Raw genomic sequence first — 24,556 nt, 5'->3', positions numbered from 1 at the left:
AGCACTCATTGCCAACTCATGTCCAGTTTTTCACCCACCGGTACCACAAGCCCTTCTGCGCAGAGCTGCTCTCAAAAAGAGATTTCATCACCCAGCCTGTATTAATATCAGGGACTGCCCCAACCCAGGTGCAGGATCTCACACTTGGCCTTGCTGAATTTCATGAGGATCACATGGGCCCACTTCTCCAGCTTGTCCAGGTCCCTCTGAATGGCATCCTGTCCCTCAGGCATGTCAGCCACACCACTCAGCTTGGCAAGACTTGCCCTTGGTGAAGCCATGCTGGCTGTCTCAAATCACCTCCCCATCCTCCGTGTGCCTTAGCATAGCTTCCAGGAGGATCTGTCCCAAGATCTTGCCAGGCACAGAGGGGAGGCTGACAGGTCACTAGTTCCCAGGGCCCTCCTTTTGACTCTTTTTAATAATTGGTGCAATGTTTCCCTTTTTCCAGTCACCGGGGACTTCCCCTGACTGCCATGACTTTTCCAATCTCATGGAGACTGGCTTGGCAACTACGTCAGGACTCTGCGATGCATCTTGTTGGGTCCCACAGACATATGCATGTCCAGGTTCCTTGGGTGGTCTCAAACCAGATCTTCCCTTCCAGTGGGAGGGACTTTGCTCCTCCAGTCCCTGCCTTGAGGCCCACCCTCTTGAGAGGTGTGGCAAGAGAGGTTGCCAGCAAAGACTGAGGCAAAAAATGTTGTTGAGTACCTCAGCCTTCTCCTCATCTGTTGTTGCCAGTTTGCCAGTTGTGTTCATCAGCAGGGTGCACTTTCTTTGACCTTCCTTTTCTGGCTGACATACCTATGGAAGCCCTTCTTATTATTCTTTGTGTCCCTTGCCAAGTTCAGCTCTAGCTGCGCCTTGGCCTTCCTGACCCCATCCCTACACAACCGAGCAGCATCCCTATACTTGTCCCAGGATACCTGTCCCTGCTTCCACTGCCTGTGCCCTTCCTTCTTGCCCTTTAGTTTAACCAGCAAGTCTCGGCTCATCCATGCTGGTCTCTTGCCTTCCTTTCCTGATTTCTTACACCTGGGGATCGAGAGCTCTTGCTCTCTATGGAAAGTGTCTGTAAAGATCTGCCAGCTCTGTTCTGCTCCCTTGTCCCTGAGAGACCTTTCCCCGGGGGTCCTATTGACTAACTCCTTGAACAGCTGGAAGTTTGCTTTCCTAAAATTCAGGGTCTTGACTTTACCCTTCACCTGTCCCATATCCCTCAGGAGGCAAACTCCACCAACGCATGATCGCTGCAGCCCAGGCTGCCTCCAGTCTTGATGTCTCCCATTAGCTCACTTGCGTTGATGACCAACAGGTCCAGTAACACGTCCCCTCTGGTAGGGCTGTCTATTACCTGCCCTAAGAAGTTATCCTTGATGCACTCCAGGATACTGCTGGATTGCCTACAGCGCGCCATGCTACTTTTACAGGGTGGTTGAAGTCCCCCAGCATGATGAGAGCCTGCGAGAGTGATGCATCCAATCAGCTGTTGGGTAGTCAGGCAGAAGTGACATCAGAAGAACATGCCCATGTCCTGTGCCTACTGCTGTCCTCTCGGGTAGTCCCACAGAAGTGACTTCACATGCATCGACCCCAGCCATGAGCCTGCTGCAAGCAGAGTCTCACCTGCAGAGACAAAAGGACATCATGGTCAACGTCCAAGTGATGATCCTGCTGCTGGCCTATCTGGTATTGAGGCAGAAGTGATGTCATCATGAACATCCAAGCCAAGTGCCTACTGGCCTTTCAATGTCCTCAGGCAGAAGTGACCTCAGAAGACTCAGCTGTGAGCCTTCTCTGGCCTATCACCTGCAGAGACAGATGTGACCTCACAATCCACACCCAGGTCTTTTCCCTGCTTCTGGCCTGTCGGGTACTCACATGGAAATGACTTCGCAGTCACCTTCACAGCCACCTGCCTCTTACTCACCCATGAGATTCTGAGGCACAGATGAACTAATAGTAACTTCCCCACCCATCCCTCACCTTGTGGCCTACAACCTCATCACACACATGTCACCTCATGTTCATCTTCCAGCTGGTCAATGACCTCACAGTCTCTGCATTCACTCTGCCTCCTGGGGGAAAAACAGCTTAGAGTGAGGGTTAGAGGACAGGTGGAAGGTTGGGGCCTTCAAGGGTGCTAGAGCTCAGGGGTTGCAGGTTTGTGTTGGCAGTTTGGGTTCAGGCAAACCCAAAACTCTGGTGAGAGTTTCTACTTGGTGCTCAGGGTAGGGCTAAGGGTAAGAGGTCCCCCTTTAGGGTTCGGGATCATGGTGAGGCTCAGGGTGAAGGTTTGTGATTCTGCTTAGAGCTTCCCGTAATTGATTTCAGGACTGGTCAGCTTTGTGGGATAGGGGGTTGGGTTAGGGCTAGAGGTGAGGGCCAGGGTTAAGGCTAGCATTTCCAGAGTAGGGACATCACAGACAACAATCATGTGCTGTCCCTTTCACATGCACCTCCTCTGACCTCCCCACGCTCCCTTCTCTCTCTGATGAAACTCTCAGGCATCTCGAGCACCTCACAATGCTGCTCCTTCACCAACCAGCTTCCTCCAGCAGAAAGGACATCACAAGCTGCCCTCCAGCAATGTCACCTTTGCCTTCATCTTCCTCTTGCCCCTAACCTCTCACCTCAGCTCCGCTCTCACCTGATCTCCCTGGCCTTCCCTCACAATCCCTGCCCTCCTTCTAGCTCCTGGGAAACATGAGTTAGGCTTAGCAGTGGGGTTGAAGATGGGGGGGACAGGGGCACGGGACAGGATTAAGGACTGGGGTTAGGATTAAGCTTCAGGCATCTGGTGAGGGTTTCAGCTTTGGCATTGGTGCTCAGAGTAGGGCGAAGGATGAGAGCTCCAGGTTAGGCATTAGGGTGAGGGTACAGCAAAGGTTGAGGATGAGCTGGGCAATGCCAGGTCGGAGGGGCCAGGGTGTGTAGGCACTCTGCGTGCTTCCACCCTCATGGTGACCAGAGGGAAACCTCAGCTGGTGATGACCAAAAGCATCCCCATTGCAATGGGCTGGGGATTAGCGCTGGGCACATGACAAGGCACATCCAAGGGGCTACACGGGACAGGAGGTCTCTGTCTCCTTTCTTTGTCATCCTGAAATCGCTGCCTCTGGTTTTCTGCTCTAATCAGCCCCCAGGGAACCATGCTTTTCCTGAAGCAGTTTCATCACCCACAGCCCTTGGCAGCCTCTGCTAAACCTCCAGGAATCTTTATTCCTGCCATGGCGCTCCACACTCAGTGCCTTTGCCCTGGGAGCTTGTTAGTGTGCAGCCACTATAATGAGTTTATTCTTGCCTCTCAATTTCTGCACAGTTGCAGGGGGACTTTTAGGAGAGACTGTCTTCTAGGAAGAGTTTTGCTAATGTCAACAAGCACATCATATAACACAAGTCCATTTCCTTCTCAGTCATAACTCCCTAATACTTTCAAGATTGACAAATGATTTTTCATTTGACTGTAAAATGTTCCCACACAACACGCCAGCCCCATTTGCTAGAGGTGGGCATGGCATCAGGAGACACAGCCAGCCAGGTAGATGTGACCACAGGAAGATGGGCAGGGAGGTCACTAGAGGCATGAGTTGGTGACAAGGCTCTGGGCAGGAAATTTGGCCAAGAATAAGGTAAAGTGGATGCTGAACCTCTGCCAAAAAAAAAAAAAAAAAAAAAAAAAAATTGAGAGATTTCTTCACATTTAAAAAGACATGAGTACTTTTTCGCTGGCTGAAATGATTGAATATTTCCAAGAAAGCAACTGTTTTTTTTTCCCAAGTCATGCCATAATGATTCTATGATAATGAGAATTTTGGGGATGTGTATTACTGTTACTAGAAGAAATAAGGATCCTCCCAAGTACTTGTGGTGTCAGTACTCTGTTACACCGTGCACTGAAACTCACTCATCTTTCAGGTCTTTCCACCTGTCCTATTGAAATGGACTGTGTCTAAAGACACCTTTTCAGCAGACTTTCCTTTGCTCTCAGGATTTACTCCTCCCCTTACAACTTTTTACTCAGATCCACTTGAGGAATGTGTTTTATGTTTTATTCAATTTTTCAAATTTAGGACGGTTCCTGTTTCTATTTAGAGCCAGTCCTCAGGTTAAATAGGGTTGGAATTGCTGCGAAGGAGCTGTAACATTCAGCTGCAGACTCGGTGCAGAAGCCTGATGTAGGAAAAGAATGCCAGTCCCGAGCGGCCCCTGAGAGAAATGGTGGGGTTGGGGAGGTGTGGAGGAAGGTTGTCCAGGCAGTGTGGGAACTCAGGGAGACAGCTGGAGTGACCTTTCCACACCTCCTTAGGAGATCCTCTGGTTCAGCATCAATTGGAGAAAGCTGCTGTCACTTCTGTAAACTGAAAAACTAAAAAGCCCTAAAATATCAAAACTCCTTTTTTTAATTAAGTGCTCATTGAATTCTTCCACTTTAAGTAGACTCCTGAAACCTCTCCAATTAGCTGTACAAGTCTGGAAACCCTGAAGAAAATTAATGGAAGGCACATAGCTCGTTAGGGCTTTTTGTGTTTTAATTACCCCCATGGTATATTTGGTGCTGAGCCCTTGAACTTCAGATACTGTGAGGAGATTAAACCAATCACTCAAGGAGTTAAAATCAGAAGCAAACACCCAAGTATCTTGGAGTGTTAATTGGCCCCAGTGAGGGCCATTGCTGACAAAGCCTCCCCATGGATTTGTTAGAGCAGAAAATTGGAGGCTGTGATTACAGGTAGGCAAAGGCGCTGTGCAGGTGGATCTGATGCTGAGTAACGCCTTGATGTAGTTTATCAAGATGTGTCAGAGCTCTAATATGAACTGGAGTCAAAGGCAGACAAGTGGTACACCACAATTGATCTCACCAATGCATTGTTCTCAATCCCTTTGGCAGTGGAGCGCAGGCCACAGTTTGTTTTCACCTGGAGGGGCAGCCAGTGCACCCCAGAGGTGGAAATAGAGTCCTACCACTGGCCACGGACTGATCCAGACTGCACTGGAACAGGGTGAGGCTTCAGAACACCTGCAATACGTTGACGACATCATGGTATGGGGCAACACAGCAGAAGAAGTCTTTGAGAAAGGGAAGAAAATAGTCTAAATCCTTCTGATATCTGGTTTCACCATTAAACAAAGTAAGGTCAAAGGATCTGCACAGGAGATTCAATATTTAGGAATAAAATGGCAAGATGGACACCATCAGATCCCAATGGATGTGATCTAAAGAATAGCAGCCGTGTCTCCACTGACCAGCAAAAAGGAGACTCAAGCTTTCTTAGATGTTGTGGGTTTCTGGAGAATGCATATCCGAAATTACAGTCTGGTCTAAGCCCTCTCTATCAAGTGACCCAGAAGAAGAAGGATTTCAAATGGGGCCCTGAACAATGACAAGCCTTTGAACAAATTAAACAAGAAACAGTTTATGCAGTAGCTCTTGGTCAGGACCAGATGTCAAAAACATGCTCTACAGTGCAGCTGGGGAGAACGGCCCTACCTGGAGTCTCTGGCAGAAAGCCCCAGGGGAGACTCGAGGTCGACCCCTGGGGTTTTGGAGTCGGGGATACAGAGGATCCGAGACCCACTACGCTCCAACGGAAGAGGAGATATTGGCAGCCTATGAAGGGGTTCGAGCTGCTTCAGAGGTGATTGGCACTGAAGCACAGCTCCTCCTGGCACCCCGACTGCCAGTGCTGGGCTGGATGTTCAAAGAGAGGGCTCCTTCTACACATCATGCAACCGATGCTACGTGGAGTGAGTGGGTTGCATTGACTACACAGCAGGCTCAAAGAGGAATCTCCAGTCACCCAGGAATTCTGGAAGCGATCACGGACTGGACAGTAGATCAAGATTTTGGAATTTCACCAGAGGAGGTGACGTGTGCTGAAGAGGTCTCACCGTATAATAAACTACCAGAAAATGAGAAGCAATCTGCCCTGTTCACTGATGTGTCCTGTCACACTGTGGGAAAGCATCAGAGGTGAAACGTTGCTGTATGGAGTTCCTACATGATGAGTCGCAGAAGTTTCTGAAGGAGAAGGTGAATCGAGCCAGTTTGCAGAGGTGAAAGCCATCCAGCTGGCTTTAGACATTGCTGAACTTCTCGTTCAGCATGTGGCCAACACTCTACCTCAATACTGACTCATGGATGGTGGCCAATGCCCTGTGGGGGTGGTTACAGCAGTGGAAGCAGAGCAACTGGCAATGCAGAGGCAAACCCATCTGGGCTGCCCCACTGTGGCAAGATATTGCTGCCCGGCTAGAGAACCTCATTGGAAAAGCACATCACTTAGATGCCCACGTACCCAAGAGTTGGGCCACTGAGGAACATCAGAACAACCAGCAGGTGGATCAGGTTGCTAAGATTGAAGTAGCTCAGGTGGATCTGCGCTGGCAGCATAAGGGTGAATTATTTATATCTTGGTGGGCCCATGACACCTCAGGCCATCAAGGAAGAGATGCAACATGTAGTTGGGTTCATGACTGACGGGTGGACTTAACCATGGATGCTATTGCAGAGGTCATCCATGAATGTGAAACATGTGCTGCAATCAAGGAAGCCGAACAGCAAAAGCCTGTTTGGTATGGAGGACAATGGCTGAAATATAAATATGAGGAGGCCTGGCAGATTGATTACATCACACTCCCACAAACCCGCCAAGGCAAGCGCTATGTACTTACAATGGTGGGAGCAACCACTGGATGTCTGGAAACATATCCCATGCCCCATGCCAATGCCCAGAACACTATCCTGGGCCTTGAAAAGCAAGTCCTGTGGTGACATGGCACCCCAGAGAGAATTGAGTCAGACAACGGGACTCATTTCTGAAACAACCTCATAGACCCCTGGGCCAAAGAGCATGGTACTGAGTGGGTGTATCACATCCCCTACCATGCACCAGCCTCTGGGAAAACTGAACGATTCAATGGGCTCTTAAAGACTACCTTGAGAGCAATGGGTGGTGGGACCCTCAAACATTGGGATACACATCTAGCAAAGGCCACCCGGTTAGTCAACACTAGGGGATCTGCCAATCGAGCTGGCCCTGCCCAGTCAAAACTCCCACGCCCTGCAGAAGGGGATAAAGTTCCCGTAGTGCACATAAAAAATACACTAGTGAAGACAGTCTGGGTTATCCCTGCTTCAGGCAAAGGCAGACCTTTTCACCCTTCTTGGAAATTGGGACAACATTTGCCAGCTTCCAGTCCACTGGGACCTTTCCAGACTTGTCATGTGGAAACCTGGTACCAAGGGACTGGACCCCTTGTGTGGAATGGCTTTGCTTCATAGCAGAGAAATACTGGGGTGGGTGGCAGGTGGCAACTTAAGGATGAATGAGGTTCCCACCAAGAGAGCAATGGCTGCAGCCCCCAAGGCCAGAGAGAAACGGGCCTGGGCTGTGCAGCCCTGGCAGGAGAGGGGGTTGCTGTCCCCGGTGACTCTGCAGCAGCGTGGGGCCTGTGGCAGAGGTGAAGCCGATCTCCAAGAAGGACAAGCTGCTGCTGAGAAAGTCCCTAGGGGAGGACAGTCCAGCCACGCTGTGGACATCACGCTGGGGGCTGACTGGCTAGAGAGCAGCGCTGCAGAGAAGGGCCTTGGGGTCCCAGAGGATGACAAGCTGAGCAGGAGCCAGCGGTGCACCATCGTGGCAAAGACCATCAGCCACCTCCCCTGGCCCCGTGGCAGTTCCCACCGCAGGGTGCTGCTGCAGAGCTCTGGGCACTCACACCAGAGCCCCGGCCCCTCTGAAGGACACAGCAGCTCCTGGGGGGCAGAGGGGCAGTTCAGCCTCCCCATCAGCCCAGGGCTGGTGCTGGCTCTGAGTGCACGAGCAAACAGAGGCCACTCAATCGCTGGCTCTCCTGCATTCATATTCTAGGGGATCCCTAACCCCAACAGCCTTTGCCCCTTCTCTGCCCCCACCAGCCCCACTCCCCAGCACAACACAAGAGTCCTGGCCCTGGGGGTCCTCAGGCAGCTCATGGATCTCTCCACTCTCCCCTCCCCGTGCCCGCTGGTGCCCTACTGACTCCCATGGCACTGTAGAGTCCTTGTTTGTGGATACCTCGATTTAATGCTTTACTTTGGAGGCACCTCTCCTTTGAGGGTGTTTCACTTCACGTGTCTCCATTCATTCCCACCCCAGGGCACAAGGTGAGTCCCCATCCTCTCCTGACTCCTCCAAATTCATATCCAGACACACTGCTATATACCATCTGTCCTGTCAAGGCATATGACATGAAGCAGCCTGAGGAGGTAATGGGGAGTTGTGGACCATCTCCACTGCAAATGGACACCAAGAAGAGAGCCTTTAAAACCAGAACTTTTGGACCAATGGAACCCCATGGTACTGTGAGCTTAACTCCAAACACAGGGAGAACACAAGGAGAACAGACTATTTAAAAAAAACACAATTCATTGGATATTTCATTGGCAGAACCTTTGGAGGAAGAGCCCCGCCTTTGGGCACTGCACCCAGGAGATCCCCTTTCATTGAAGAGCTTGTATTGGATATGCCACATCTGACACAGTGTTATGCAAGGGTCAGATACAATACAATCAAACCCCAAGACAAGCTGTTTGAACAAGAAAATTATCTATGAGTAGGATTATCACAAGGGAAAAGAGCAGACTCCTGGCCTAAGATAAACTCTGGGAAATGTGCGGAGAAGGTGAGTGTGGTGGGTTGACCCTGGCTGGGGGCCAGGTGCCCACCAGAGCTGCTCTATCACTCCCCTCATTCACTAGACAGGGAAGAAAAGGTGTAACGAAGGGCTTGTGGGTCGAGATAAGGACAGGGAGGGATCACTCACTAATTATCGTCACAAGCAAAACAGACTGAACTTGGAGAGGAAATTCATCTAATTTATTACTAGGCAAAACAGAGTAGAGGAATGAGAAATAAAATCAACTCTTAAAACACCTCCCCCCACCCCTCCCATCTTCCCGGGCTCAACTTCACTCCTGGCTTCAAACTCTGCCCCCCCTCAGCGGCACAGGGGGACAGGGAATGGGGATTACAGTCAGTTCATCACACAGTGTTTCTGCCGCTTCTTCCTCCTCAGGGGGAGGACTCCTCTCATCGTTCCCCTGCTCCAGCATGGAGTCCCTCGCACGGGAGACAGTCCTTCACGAATTGCTCCAGCATGGTCTCTTCCATGGGGTGCAGACCTTCAGGAGCAGACTGCTCCAGTGTGGGTCCCCCACGAGGTCACAAGTCCTGCCAGCAAACCTGCTCTGGCGTGGGCTCCTCTCTCCACGGGTCCACAGGTCTGGCCAGGAACTTGCTCCAGCATGGGCTTCCCACGGGCCACAGCCTCCTTCAGGTGCCTCCACCTGCTCTGGCGTGGGGTCCTCCACGGGCTGCAGGTGGAATCTCTACACCCCCTCATCCTTCCTCCATGGGCTGCAGGGGGACAGCCTGCTTCACCATGGTCTTCACCACGGGCTGCAGGGGGATCTCTGCTCTGGCACCTGGAGCACCTCCTGCCCCTCCTTCTTCACTGACCTTGGTGTCTGCAGAGTTCCTTACATCTTCTCACTCCTGTCTCCGGCTGCAAAAACTCTCTGTAACTGTTTTTCTCCTTCTTAAATATGTTACCACAGACGCGCTGATTGGCTTGGCCTTGGCCAGCGGCGGGTCTATCTTAGAGCCGGCTGGCATTGGATCTATCAGACACAGGGGAAGCTTCTGGCAGCTTCTCACAGAAGCCACCCCTGTAGCCCCCCAGCTACCAAAACCTTGCCACACAAACCCAACACAGTGAGACAGGTTATTATTGGTGAATCTACATCCATTGGGCCACTTTCCATAAGAAATCCTTGAGCTCCTGGTTCCTCATGCTGTAGATGAGGGGGTTCACTGATGGAGGCACCATCACGTACAGAACAGTCACCACCAAGTCCAGGGATGGGGAGGAGATGGAGGGGGGCTTCAAGTAGGCAAACATTCCAGTGCTGATAAACAGGAAGACAACAGCCAGGTGAGAGAGGCACATGGAAAAGGCTTTGTGCCGTCCCTGCTCAGAGGGGATCCTCAGCACGGCCCTGAAGATCTGCACATAGGACAGCACAATGAAAACAAAACAGACAAATTCTCCACAGACACTAAGTACAATAAGCCCAATTTCCCTGAGGTAGGTGTCTGAGCAGGAGAGCTTGAGGATCTGGGGGATTTCACAGAAGAACTGGTCCAGGGCATTGTCCTTGCAGAGTGGTATAGAAAATGTATTGGCCATGTGCAGCACAGCATAGAGAAACCCAGTGCCCCAGGCAGCTGCTGCCATGTGGACATAAGCTCTGCTGCCCAGGAGGGTCCCGTAGTGCAGGGGTTGGCAGATGGCAACGTAGCGGTCATAGGCCATGACTGTGAGAAGATAAAACTCTGCTGTAGCACAGAAAAAGAAAAAAAAGACCTGAGTAGCACATCCTGTGTAGGAGATGGCCTTGTTGTCCCAGATTAAGTTGGCCATGGCTTTAGGGACAGTGGTGGAGATGGTGCCCAGGTCAAGGAGGGAGAGGTTGAGGAGGAAGAAGTACATGGGGGTGTGGAGGTGGTGGTCGCAGGCTATGGCAGTGATGATGAGGCCATTGGCCAGGAGAGCAGCCAGGTAGATGCCCAGGAAGAGCCAGAAGTGCAAGAGCTGCAGCTCCCGTGTGTCTGCGAATGCCAGGAGGAGGAACTCAGTGATGGAGCTGCTGTTGGACACTTCTTCACTCCAGGCACAGAGACTGTGTAAAGAGAAGAAGACTTTGATAAGATAGGACAGATTTCTTTGAGCCAGTCCTGTGCTGTTTCCCAAAGCTATCTCCCCACATTGACTTCTCTTTCCTTGCGGGACCTTCATTCAGCTCCTTCCTGTGAGCTCAGGTGTGTGCTGCTGGTGTGTCATGAGGACCAAGTGCTCCAGAGAAGTCACTCCTACACTACTGCAGCAGTGTCAAACATCCTGTGCACTCAGCAGGATTTCCTGGCAGTGGGTGCTTACAGCTGAGGGAGAGGTATTGACTTCCGTGACCTTGGGGAACTGTCCTTATCTACTGCAGGGTGTGAACTACTCTGTTCACACTGTGCTCTGGTGAAGTGCAGCCAGCACTGGGGAAGGGCAGTTGAACGTCTTCAGACCCCAGTCTCCAGAAGATGCTCTGGAGCAGCGGGTTTTGTGATACCTTTATTTCAAGTGGAGATGCTGCCATCGCCCAGGGCACTTTCTTTGCAGTGACAGAAGTGCTCAGCTTTTGCATTGCTCTCAGCCTGAGGAGTGGTGAGTCCCTGAGGGACAAAAGGACTCCCTGTGCCATGGTGCAGAGTCAGGAGAGCTGGTCTGCCTGTGAGTGACCTGCTGGTCACCACACAGGTGTCCTGTGCTTGCCCCTCTTTTCTGTTGGAGCGTGATCTCTCTCACAGCGTACTTCAAGCAGAAATGGACTTTTGTGAGTGCAGAAGAGTCCAGCTTCAAAGTCCACTCTTCCAAACGCCTCTCTTTCCCCGTGCACCTCAGCAGAGAGTGATGCAGAGGGGTCGCGTGGCTCTCTGCTGCCTGGAGCTGTCCCTGCCAGGAGCTGGTGCTCTGCCCACACCTCTCCTCCCTGTTCCTGCTCACAGAGCCCATCCCACCCTCTGTGTGCTCAGCTCTGCCCTGCAGACACCTCCTGGCAGCAGGGCACTGCCCAGGGACATCTCCCTTTTTGCAGGTTCTGAGCAGCAAACAAAGGTGATGCTGGTGCTGTCTGTAGGCAGAGGAGTGGGTGAAGGCATGAGGTTTCTGGCAGATCTGCTCATCCCTCAGCGTAACACCTCAGGAGTCTCCGGGTCTCATTCAAACCTGTCAGCTCCTCTCCCCTTTCCCTTAGGAGGAACCTGAGAGCACAGACCCTGCAAAGGTGATCGATCAGCTCTAAGGGAGCCCCTGCCTTGAACTTCCTCTTGAAAAGCTGCCTCTGCCAGTGTCCTGGGGCTGATCTGGAGCTGGGAGCAGCCCTCACCCATGCAGCCCCCTCCCAACAGCAGGATGCTGCCCTGATGGGGGTTTCTCCTTCCCTCCACCCACAGCTTCTCCCTGCAGCGCTGTGGGGAGCTCCCTGGGCAGGCTGAGTGCTGAGCCTGGCAGGCAGCAGAGCCCCTGCCCCAACACACAGCCCCCTGGGACCCTGCTCTGAAGGACAGCCGTGGCACCCCTGACTGCACACCCACCTCCAGACCCCTGCAGCCATGCCCAGGAGAAGGCAGCCAACATGCCCTGTCCCTCTGACAGTGCAGCAGGGCATGTGGAGCATGTCCTCCTCCTCAACACCAGGGAGAGATCCCACAGGCTGTGGGCTATGGCAGCTTTACAAGATTGCTCTGAGAACCACATCTGCATTGCCCCGCACCCAGAGACTTACCGTGTCAAGGGCTCCTTCAGCGAGCTCTCAGCACCCTCTCACCCCAGGCTGCCTTTAACCTCTCTTCTCCTCCATCCTCTCCTCTCGGTGCCTGCAGGCAGTGCCCTCAGCCCTACTGCGCTTTGCAGAGGAGCTGCTCCTGGGCAGAGATGTCTCTCTGCAGGGCAGCCCAGTTGCCTTGAGCTCTCTCTGGAGCCCGGCCCAGCTCAGGAGCAGAAGCCCAGCCCAAGGCTTTTCAATGACCCCTCCTCTGGGGTTTGGTGCTAGTCCGTGGACGCATCAAGTCATGAGACCATGAACCTCAGCCACTGAGAGGAAGTTGAAGAAATCTCTCCAGAAGTCACAGTCAGACACCAATTCCAAAGTTTCAGGGAGCATTAATGGGTCCCCCTGAGGGCCATCACTGACAAAGCCTCCCCAGGGGCTCGTTGGAGCAGGAAATTGGAGGCAGTGATGACAGGTAAGAAAAGGCAATGCCAAGGTGGCTCTGATGCTGAGTAGACCTGGCTGCGTTACATCCAGCCAAACGGACAGCCCTGACCCCCCAGCCCCTGGCAAAGGGAGACTCTGTCACTCATGTGTTGCTCAGGGCTCTTCCTGGGACAACGTGATGTGGGGATGTGCAATGCCAAGGGCAAGACTATGGAATGGCATGTCTCACTCTCTTGGGTGGGGATGAGGAGGCCATGAGGCTCTAGTGATTTGAGGATAAGGCTTCAGTGGAGAGACAACAGCCATAGCCAAGGAGGCAAAGACCTCAGCTCTGTTGGAGGCGTTCAGCCTTGCCACAGCTCTCAGATGTCTCCACCACCAGCTGTCCTATGGTGTCCCACACCTTTGCCTGCAGGCCGTAGACCTCTGCTCTGCTACCCCACCTTTTCTCATCTAAGCATCTTGCTAACCTTTACTTTACCTTTACACCTGGCTGTTCCTTGAAACACAAAGCCTTGAGCTGATCCAGACTCCCTCAGGGTGACCTGCTGCCCAAGAGTGCTGCCCTCAGAGTGACATTTCTTTCTCCTTGTGTCCAGTCTCCACCTCCCAAGCTGCACTTTGGGGCACTCTGCCTTTCCCCAAATGTTTCCCACTCTGAAGAAAAGCTCCACCATCTCTGAAACCACTCTTCAAGCAGTCTCAGGATACTCCTATTCAGGGCAGAGGTTCCATGCCATGGAACCAAAGGGCCAAAGAAAGCCAGGTCCTTCAGCCTTCCCAGACAGGGCATCTGCTTGAAGCCCCAAACTCCATCTTGACAGGCCTCCTCTGGACCCTCTCCAGTTCCTCCCCACTTGTCTGGAACAGGAAGCCTCCAGAGAGGGACACACCAGCCTACATGAGGGCACACCAGTGCTGAGTCCAGGTGGATGATTACTCAAGTTGTTTAGATAGACACCTCCTTCCTAATGCAGCCCTGTATGCAGCTGGCCTTCTTCATGGTGAGCACGCACCACTGGCTCATAGAGTATCTTGTCTAGTGCCCAGGCCCTTCTCATCAGGGTCACTCCTCAGTCAGCTGGACCAGATATACGTGGTTTTTCTTCCCCACAAGGCAGGACTGGCAACTTCTTCTTGAAAACTTCAAGAGGATTCTGTTGGGTAAATCCCAGAATTTCTCAAGGTCCCCCTGGACTCAAGCTCCATTTTGACAGCTCTTAATATTTGTGTACAGATGCCTCACCTCGATTGTGTGTCTCTCACAAGGTATCAGCATGAGGATCTGCAGGACACTATAAATACTAAAAGGTGCTGCTACTTTAATGCAATTTCCTTCCAACCTAGGATTGACCATAGTGACCACCTCAGAAACAGCTACAAAGCCGGCAAAGCCAGAGCCAATGCGGAAATATTGAACAAAGGTGGGATGTTTGTATGGGAGGGTACAAGGATGACCAAAGGGAAGAATTCAGATGGACAAAAGGAGGGAGAAAGAAAATCGAAGGTGAAGCAAAGGATTAGATCAAGGCTGTTTTGGGGGTACCTGCCATGCAGCTCTGCATCTGAGCAACAGTGAGTGGTTTGGGACAAGAAGGACACAGATGATCTGACTAAACTTATGTCTGACTTTCACAGAACCATAGACTTGTTTTGCTTGGAAAAGACCTTTAAGATCATCAAGTCCAACCGTTAACCCAGCACTGCCAAATCCATCCACTAAGCCATGTCCCTAAACACCACATCTAGGCATCTTTTAAATACCTCCAGGGATGGTGACTCAACCACTTCCCTGGGCAGCCTGGTCCAATGAATGATAACCCTTTCAGTGAAGACATTTTTCCTTATACCCAATCTAAACTGTCCCTGGTGCAACTTGAGGCCATTTCCTCTTGTCCTATCACTTGTTTCTTAAGAGAAGAAAACAACGCCCACCTGACTACAACCTCCTTTCAGGTAGTTGTAGAGAGCGATCAGGTCTCCCCTCAGCCTCCTATTCTCTAGGCTAAACAACCCCAGTTCCCTCAGCCGCTCCCCATCAGACTTGCTCTCTAGAACCTTCACCAGATTCATTGCCCTTCTTTGGACATGCTCCAGCACCTCAACGTCTTCCTTGTAGTGAGAAGGCAGAGTTCAGGATCCTGAGAGAAGGGAACAAGGCAGGGAGCCTTGATGTTCAAGCTCCAAAATGGTCCACCCAGACATGAAGGAAATCAAGCCAAGGTGGCAGGAGGAAGGCACGGATGAGAAAGGAGTTCCTGATAAAACCAAGCATGAAGAGGAAGCACAGCAAAGGTGGAAGCTGCCTGCACTCCAGCCTCAATAGTTCAGTGATTCTGTGCTGCAGAGATCCATTTGTGCCCATATGTGTGTTTGTCTGTGCATGGGGGAACTGGGGAGATGAGGGGATCCTAGGGCCAGCTTCCAGATGGACAAAAGACCTAAGACTAGTTCCTGGAGGGATCCGTCTTGTCTACATGTCTATAAAGGTGTTCATTGTACACTAACAGCCTAGCATGCAAACAGCCCAGCCCTCTCTTTTACCATTTCTCCACTGGCCCTGGCTTTGCTTGCTTTGTACCCTCCTTTGGTGTTTTGGAGACAGTTGTCGTGGCAATTCTCACCTGCGTTAGAAACCCCACTGAACTAGTACCTCCATTAATTGTCTGTAATGCCCTGCTGCTCCTTATGCTATTACCTTGTGAGAGATTCCACCATCGGGAACATCCATCTACACACAAACATTACCAGCTGAGCAAATGGAGCTTTACTGAAGAAAAAACCTTGAGAAATGCTGGGAATTGGCCAACAGAAAGCTTTTGTTGTTTCAAAAGAAGTGGCCAGTCCTGCATCGGAGGCAAGAATAAGCCCATACAGCAGGGCCAGCAAGGACCTGACCGGGTGTAGGACACCATAGGACATCCTGTGGTGGAGGCAGCTGAGGGCTCTGGCCAGGCTGAGACCCCCCAACATAGCTGAGGTCTTTCTCTCCTGGGCTATGGCTGTTCTCTCTGCAGCTGATGCCTATCAGGAGACACCTTATCCTTAGAGCACAAGAGCCTCATGGCCTCCTCATCCCCACCCACAGCCTGGGAGGTGTCGTACCGTAGTCCTGCACTTGGCATTGCACATCCCCACATCACGCTGCCCCTAGGAAGAGCCCTGAGCAATGTGTGAGGGACAGGATCTCTCTTCCCAAGGTCTGGGGGACAGGGCTTGGCCCTTTGGCTTAATGGAGCACAGCCAGGATTATGTGTGTAGCCACTTATCAGAGTCAACATTTGCCTGTCAGAGCCCCACCAAGGACTTTCACCAAAACAGTTTCGCAAAGTTGAAAAGCAAAATAGGTAATTTATTGAGGCGACAGGTGTAAAAAGTTCAGAATTGCCATTGATAAATGCACTTACTGCAACAATTTTGAGCTCAAGTTAATGGTTCAGCGCTTTTGTTAATGATAGTTGTCCCAGGGTAACATCTGACATAATCGGAGGCGCAAGTCTTACCAAAGAGGCGTCCCTGCTTGGGGAGGAGAGAGGTCCAGGCCCGTCGACCCATCCAAATAGTTGGAGTTCTTGTCCTCAGAAAAGAGGATTCTAAATGCCAGATTTATACTTTTGGTGAGATGGGACTAAATCAAGTATTGTGTGCCGACGGGCCCTTGACAAGGCTTGTTGCGCAGTTGATCGGGGCTGGGGGGGAGTAGCGGAGAACAAAGGCGTTCAGTACAGAGCAGCGGTGGTCTGTTTAGCTTTACTGAAGTAACATCAGGCTGTGAAGGCTCCCCCTCACCCCAGGGGTCACTCCATTGGTTGAGGAGTAGACCATCAGGTGCCGCATCTGTTTAAGATGAACAAATTGCTCATCTCCTGCCCCTGTTCAGGTCCAGCGCTTATCAGTACAAGATAAGCAAGTTGTTCAATCCATGCTTTCACCAAATTCGATCCCCCTGGGCCCTTTCTGGTGGCTCATAATGACCCTGTATTCGGCACCAAGCCTGGACAAGTCTGGCATCCCACAACGATGAACCAGGACCCACACGAGAGCAGGGGAAGAGGCAGAACCAGAGGTAATCACCCAATCCCTGTCCCTGAGGGAGCTGTGAGATATGTGAAAAGATTTCAGCCGCCATCCAGGTGAGCCCATCATTACCTGGCTGCTCTGATGCTGGGATAATGGGGCCAGGAGCCTGGAATTAGAGGGCAGGGAGGCCAAGCAGCTGGCATCCCTGTCTAGGGAAGGGGGCATCGAGAAGGTGATTGGAAAAGGGGCACAAGCCTTCAGCCTCTGGAGGTGACTTCTTTCAAGCATGAGGGAAAGGTATCCCTTCGGTGAAGATGTTATATGTCACCCAGGCAAGTGGACCACCATGGAGAGATGTATCCAGTACTTGAGGGAATTAGCTGTGCGGGAGATAGTTTATTAGGACCCAGTCATTGCACAGTTACCCACAGATCCTGATGAAATCCAAAGTACATGACAAATGTGGCAGAAGTTTGTACGGAGTTCACCATCATCGTATGCCAACTCATTGGCAGTAACGGACTGGAAAAGTGAAGAGACACCAACAGTGGATGAAGTGGCTGGCCGACTCTGGCAATACGAAGAAAGTCTCTCTTCCTTCCTTGTCTCGGCTGTGGAGAAACTGTCCCGGGAGTTCCAGCAATTCAGAGAGGATATGTCCTACTCCCCACCTGTACAGACCAGTATCTCAGCTACTAGGAGTAAGCGTTCCTCTGCTCCAGAGAGAGGATATAGAGGGAACACACCATGAGGCACCCTGTGCTTTTACCTGTGTGACCACAGAGGGGACATGAGGAAGTGGGATGGAAAAACCTCGCTCGATCGTACAGGCACAAGGACATGAGCTGCAAGGCTCATAAAAGGGGATAAAAGGAAAAATGCGGCTCCAGTTTCCAGCGGGCAGTCTCCCAGACCGAGTGGAAGGCTTGCCCATAGGTACAATCCTCTTGAAGGGACCTCTAAGTTGCAAGAAGTGAGTAGCAAATACAATGAGCAGGATTAGAGGGGCTGTGCCTCCGGCCAGGTGGAGGAGAGGGACAACCAGGTTTATTGAACTGTGTGGATCCAATGGCCTGGCACATCAGACCCACAAGAGTAGAAGGCTCTAGTGGACACTGGTGCATAGTGTAATGCCATCGAACCATGAAGGAGCAGAACCAGGGATCCAGTTGACTGTACTGGAGGCTGAAGTAAATCTAACTGCGAATGACTGGAAAATGCACCCCATTGTGACTGGCCTAGAGGCACCGTGCATCCTTGGCGTACACTATCTCCGAAGATGGTATTTCAAGGACCTAAAAGGGTACTAACGGTCAATTGGCATAGCTGCCTTGGAGACGCAGGAAATTGAACCGCTGTCTACTTTGCCCGGTCTCTGAGAGCACACTTCTGTTGTGGGGTTGCTCAGGGTCGAACAACAAAAGGTGCCAGTCACTACCACAATGGTGCACTGGTGGCAATATCGCACCGAGACTTCCTGATTCCCATCAATAAGCTGTTTCGTCAACTGGAGAGTCAGGGAGTGATCAGCAGAACCCGCTCACCCTTTAACAGTCCCATATGGCCAGTGAGGAAGTCCAGTGGAGAGTGGAGGCTGACGGTAGACTATCATGGCCTGAATGAAGTCACACCGCCGATGAGTGCTGCCGTGCCAGAGATGCTGGAACTTCAATATGAACTGGAGTCAAAGGCAGCCAAGTGGTTCACCACAACTGATACAGCTAATGCATTTTTCTTGATCCCTTTGGCAGCAGAGTGCAGGGCACAGTTTGCCTTCACTTGGAGGGGCGTTCAGGACACCTGGAATCGACTGCCCCAGGGATGGAAACACCTTTTTGCCATGGACTGGTCCAGGCTGCACTGGAACATGGTTAAGTCCCGGAGCACCTGCAAGACATTGATGACATCATGGTATGGGGCAACTCAGCTGAAGAAGTTTCCGAGAAAGGGAAGGAAACATTCCAACTCTTGCTGAAAACGGGTTTTGCCATAAAATGAAGTGAGGTCAAAGGACCTACACAGGAGATCCAGGTTTTAGGAATAAAATGGAGAGATGGCATCATCAGATTCCAATGGATGTGATCAACAAAATAGCAGCCATGTCTCCACCGACCAACAAAAAGGAAACACAAGTTTTCTTAGGCATTGTGGGTTTTTGGTGAATGCACATTCCCAATTACAGTCTGATAGTAAAGCCCTCTCTACCACGTAACCTGGAAGAAGAATGATTTCAAATGGGGCCCTGAGCAACGACAAGCTTTTGAACAAATTAAACAAGAAATAGTTCATGCAGTAGCCATTGGGCCAGTCCAGGCAGGACCAGATGTCAGAAATGTGCTCAACACCGCAGCCGGGGAGAACAGCCCTACCTGGAGTCTCTGGCAGAAAGTTCCAGGGGAGACTCGAGGTCGACTCCTGGGGTTTTGGAGTCGGGGATACAGAGGATCAAAGGCCCGCTACACTCCAGCTGAAAAGGAGATATTGGCAGCCTATGAAGGGTTCAAGATGAAGAAGTGGTTGGTACTGAAGCACAGATCCTCCTGGCACCCCGACTGCCAGTGCTGGGCTGGATGTTCAAAGAGAGGGCTCCTTCTACACATCATGCAACCGAAGCTACGTGGAGTGAGTGGGTTGCACTGATCCCACAGTGGGCTCGAATAGGAAACCCCAATAGCCCAGGAATTCTGGAAGTGACCACAGACTGGCCAGAAGGATAAGATTTCGGAATTTCTCCAGAGGAGAAGGTGACACAGGCTGAAGAGACTCCACAGTGTAATAAACTAACAGAAAATGAGAGGCCATCTGCCCTGTTCACTGATGGGTCCTCTCGCATTGTGGGAAAACATTGGAGGTTGTTGGCTGCTGGATGGCATTTTACAGGATGAGTTGCAGAAACATTTGAAGGAGAGTCAGTTTGTACCTTGCATACAAACAGGTTAACCCTCATTTCTCCTTTCTCCGCTGACCCTGGTTTGGCTTGCTTTGTACCCTCCTTTGGTGTTTTGCAGACTCTCTTCATGGCAATTCCTACCTGGGTCTGTAGAGATCTGCAACTCCTCATGCTGTTCTCTTGTGAGACTACACCACCGTCAGGGTGAGCCACCCGCACACAAACAGTAACCGCTGACCAAATGGAGCTTCAGTCCAGAGGGACCTGGAGAAACTCGGGGATTTGGCCAAAAGAAACCTCGTGACGTTGACAAGGAGAATTGGCCAGTCTGGCCTCAGGGAGAAGAACCAACGTGTACATCAGGGCCAGCTGGGACCTGCTGTGCTGAGGAGGGACTCTGAGGAGGAGAAGGGCCTGGCAACTGCAAGGGACACCATCCGAGCCAGGGGTTTCTGCTGACTGTGAAGAAGGCCACTTGCATACGGGGCTGCGTTAGGATGAGCGTGGTCTCCCAGAGCAGGGCAGTTCTTCTGGCCCTTGACACCGCACTGGTAGGGACCCCCACACATGGCTTTGTCCCAGTTCTCGGCTCCCTCTTTTGCTGGAGCTGGGAGGAGCTGGAGAGTGGCCAGAGGAGATGTGGCCAGGTGGAGTTTGGGGCCTTAAGCAGATGGGCTGTGTGGAGGGGCTGAGAGACCTGGGCTGCTTTGGCCCCTTTGCCCAGTGGCGGAGAGGCTCGGGGCAGTCTAGGAGTAGCCTGAGACTGCTTGAAAGGTGGTTTCAGAGATGGTGGAGCTTTTCTGAAAAGTGGGAAACATCATGATGAGAAAGAGAAGATGCCACCAAGTGAATCTTGGGAGGTTGAGTCTGGGCACGAGGAGAAAGAAATGTCCCTGCAAGTGCAGTTCTGTGGTACAAGAGGCCACCCAGCAAGAGTCTGGATTAGCCAGAGCTTTGCATTGCAATGAGCAGTCTGTGAGGATGGAGAGATATCAGTAAGGGTAGGAACACACTCAGGTGACACCCAGGTTTGAAGCTGGCTGGGTGTCAAGAGCCTGCAGGGAAAGAGGTGCAGGTGTGGGACACCATAGGACATCCTGTGGTGGAGACATCTGGGGGCAGTGGCAAGGCTGAAAGCCCCCAAGACAGCCAAGGTCTTGGTCTGCTGGGCTGTGGCTGTTCTCTCTGCAGGTGATGCCTGTGAGGAGACATCTTCTCATTAGAGCACCAGGACTTCATCGCCCCCTTGTCACAACCTGTGAGCCTGAGAAAGAGTGTGTGGTAGTCCTGCTCTAGGCATTGCACTCCCCACATCACACTGGCCCAGGAAGAGCCCTGAGACACATGTGAGGGACAGGGTCTCCCCTCCCAGGGGCTGGGGGTCACAGCTTGGCCCTTTGGCTTGATGAAACACACCCAGGATTACTCAGCATCAGAGCCACCTTGCCATTGCCTTTGCCTACCTGTCATCACTGCCTCCACTTGCCTGCTCTAACCAGCCCCAGAGTTGCTTTGTCAGGGATGGCCCTCAGGGGGACCCATTAATGCTCCAAGAAACTGTGGAGTTTGCATCATCGGACTGTGACTTCTGGAGAGGTTTCATCAGCTTCCTCTCAGGGTCTGAGCTTCATGGACTCATCCCCAAACCCACCAGAGGGGTCATTAACATGCTGCCTTGGGCTGGTCCTCTGCTGCTGGTCTCCTGGGACAAAGGGAGCTCATGGCAAGTGGGCTGTGCTGCAGAGAGACATCTCTGGCCAGGAGCAGCTCCTCTGCAGAGCCCAGCAGGGCTGAGGGCTCTGCCTGCAGGCACCGAGGGGAGAACAGCGAGGCAGAGAGAGCTTAAAGGCAGTTGGAAATGGGAGGCTTGCTGAGAGCTCAGGGAGGGAGAAATCTTCGGAGCCCTTGACACGGTAAGTCTCTGGGTGCAGGGCAATGCCGATGCGGTTCCTGGAGGCATCTCCTCAAGCTGGCAGAGCCCACAGCTCCTGGGATGTGCCAGGTGGACTCCCTGTGCAGAGGCAAGTTTGAGTGGCTGTGAATGCAGGTGTGCAGGCAGGGGTGCCCAGTTGTGTCCTGCAGAGCAGGGTCCCTGCAGCCCAGGGGCTGTGTGCTGGGGCAGGGACTCTGCTGCCTGCCAGGGTCAGCCCTCAGCCTGCCCGGGGAGCTGCCCAGGGCACTGCAGGGAGAAGCTGTGGGTGGAAGGAGCGACCCCCTGGAAGGGCAGGGCAGGGTCCTTCTGCTCTTGAGAGGGTGCTGTGTGGGTCAGGGCTGTTCACAGCTCCAGATCACCCCTGGGACATTTGCCATGGCACTTCTCAAGGAGCATTGAGGTCACCTTGGGCAGTGCCCTGCTGCCAGGAGGTGTCTGCAGGGCAGAGCTGAGCACACAGAGGGTGGGATGGGCTCTGTGAGCAGGGACAGGGAGGAGAGGTGTGGGCAGAGCACCAGCTCCTGGCAGGGACAGCTCCAGGCAGCAGAGACATGGGCAGGGAGTGGGAGGAAACTGCAGGCAAGCCCTGGGCTAGGCTGCCTTCAGGCTGCTCTCTTGTGGTCCCTCACTCTAGATGTCTGCTGGGCGTTGTCTGCTGAGCCATGAGCTGACTCTGCCTTTAGGACATCCCATCTTCAGGACATCTGACTGTCTGCTTTGCCTGTGCTGCTGGGCTTGGGAGCTGCCCCAGAAGAGCACGGCTGTGCTGTAGGATCCCAGGGAGTGCTGAGCTTTCCCTTGGAGGTCAGTTCTCTCCTCTCAGAGGCCTTTGCTTCCCTCAGAGAGGGGCTGTGTCCTTCTCTCTCCATCACAACTCCACCTCTGGGCTGGGAAGGAGTTTTCAGATCTGCCCTTTGAAACACAACTCCCCTGCTCTCATCATCTTGTTTTGGGGATTATTGAAAGTGTCATTTGTGTGTGATATCATCTTCAAGGCAGCACAAGCAAAAGTGCAGGGCAGCTGGCTGACAGTCTAAAGGACACTGCAGCTCTCATGACTCTGCACTAAGCTACAAAGATCTGAACCCTTTTGCCTGTCCTTCCTCAAGACCCTTCCTATTTTCCATCCTAAAATGAGTATTTCTACCCCTCACAAGAACACTCCTCAGATGTGACAGTGGAAAATAAAAAGCACAGACAAAATTCTTACAAGGACATACTAAGCCGCTCTTGTGCATCCTGGGAACTTCTGAGTCATGACAGCAGGGACTGAATTTTACCATTAGAAGTGGATTACATCTGACATTGATTTTTAACATTTGAGCTTTCACAAACCAGCTCCATGTATCCACTGCAGCTGAGCACAGCTGACTCCTCAGCTCCTGACAACACACTCAGCCAGCACAAAGCAGAGAAAGGAAAATGCATTTCAGCATGGGGGTTTTACTATGAAAAAATGCTCAGAGAAATCTGTCACAATTTTCCTTGTCCTTCCTTTTTTCAACCAACCAGCCTCAATGTCAAGAAACAGCAGATGTCCAATGGCAGCTCCATCACTGAGTTCCTCCTCTTGGCATTCACAGACACATGGGAGCTGCAGCTCTTGCACTTCTGGCTCTTCCTGGGCATCTACCTGGCTGCTCTCCTGGCCAATGGCCTCATCATCACTGCCATAGCCTGCGACCACCACCTCCACACCCCCATGTACTTCCTCCTCCTCAACCTCTCCCTCCTCGACCTGGGCTCCATCTCCACCACTGTGCCCAAAGCCATGGCCAATTCCCTCTGGGACACCAGGGCCATCTCCTACACAGGATGTGCTACTCAGGTCTTTTTCTTTTTCTTTCTGATGTCAGCAGAGTTTTATCTTCTCACTATCATGTCTTATGACCGCTACGTTGCCATCTGCCAACCCCTGCACTACGGGACCCTCCTGGGCAGCAGAGCTTGTGTCCACATGGCACCAGCTGCCTGGGGCAGTGGGTTTCTCTATGCTGTGCTGCACACGGCCAGTATATTTTCTTTACCACTCTGCCAAGGTAATGCCTTGCACCAGTTTTTCTGTGATATCCCCCAGATCCTCAAGCTCTCCTGCTCAGGATCCTACTTCAGGGAAGTTGGGCTTCTTACATTAAGTTGTTTTTTAGCACTTGGTTGTTTTGTTTTCATTGTGCTGTCCTATGTGCAGATCTTCAGGGCCGTGCTGAGGATCCCCTCTGAGCAGGGACGGCACAAAGCCTTTTCCATGTGCCTCCCTCACCTGGCCGTGGTCTCCTTGTTTGTCAGCACTGTCATATTTTCTCACCTAAAGCCCCCCTACATCTCTTACCCATCCCTGGACCTGGTGGTGGCAGTTCTGTACTCGGTGGTGCCTCCATCAGCGAACCCCCTCATCTACAGCATGAGGAACCAGGAGCTCAAGGAGGCCATTAGGAAAGTGATTTCATGGATGTTTCTCATGAAAAATTTATCTCAGTTATGATATACTTCCCATCTCTCTTTCACAAGTGACTGCCAGGGTAACCAATATCAGGCCTTTATTTGGTTTCTTTGTTTATCATTATCCTCAGAGTTATCTGTTTGTTCATTTGTGTCTATTTTGTTCCTAATGAAATGTTCAGATTCATCTCAGTTCTACTGAGGAATGAACTTGCTCTGCCTCACCTGTATAAAAGGGGTGTCTGACCCTGGGACTCTCTCATCGCACCTCTGTAATAAAGTGGCATCTCCTCAATGCAGTTCCTCACGATTGAGCTGTTCTTCCAAAGCTGATGTCAACAACAGGCCCAAGGAATTTCACCCCCAAAGGGCCTGTTTCTCCTTGCGTTTTGGAGAGAAAAGCTCACTGTCACTTTGGGAGCTGTTAGAGACCGAGGGGTGGAATTTGGACTCAACCATT

The 24,556-nt window shown here is 51.9% G+C and overlaps 1 protein-coding gene across 1 annotated transcript; it reads left to right on the top strand.

The window, feature by feature from the left end:
- Positions 1-1,602: 1,602 nt before the first annotated feature.
- On the top strand, positions 1,603-24,139 carry LOC129196889 (olfactory receptor 6C4-like). The gene is made up of 5 exons (XM_054804858.1): positions 1,603-1,692; positions 9,848-9,936; positions 23,170-23,263; positions 23,477-23,587; positions 24,011-24,139. Exons 1-5 carry the CDS (start codon positions 1,603-1,605, stop codon positions 24,137-24,139), a joined length of 513 nt encoding a protein of 170 aa, XP_054660833.1.
- Positions 24,140-24,556: the final 417 nt, after the last annotated feature.

The sequence above is a fragment of the Grus americana genome, chromosome 27, assembly GCF_028858705.1.
Source record: "Grus americana isolate bGruAme1 chromosome 27, bGruAme1.mat, whole genome shotgun sequence".
NCBI lineage: Eukaryota > Metazoa > Chordata > Aves > Gruiformes > Gruidae > Grus > Grus americana.
The sequence above is the reverse complement of the archived record's forward strand: the minus strand, read 5'-3'. Positions and strand labels throughout refer to the sequence as shown.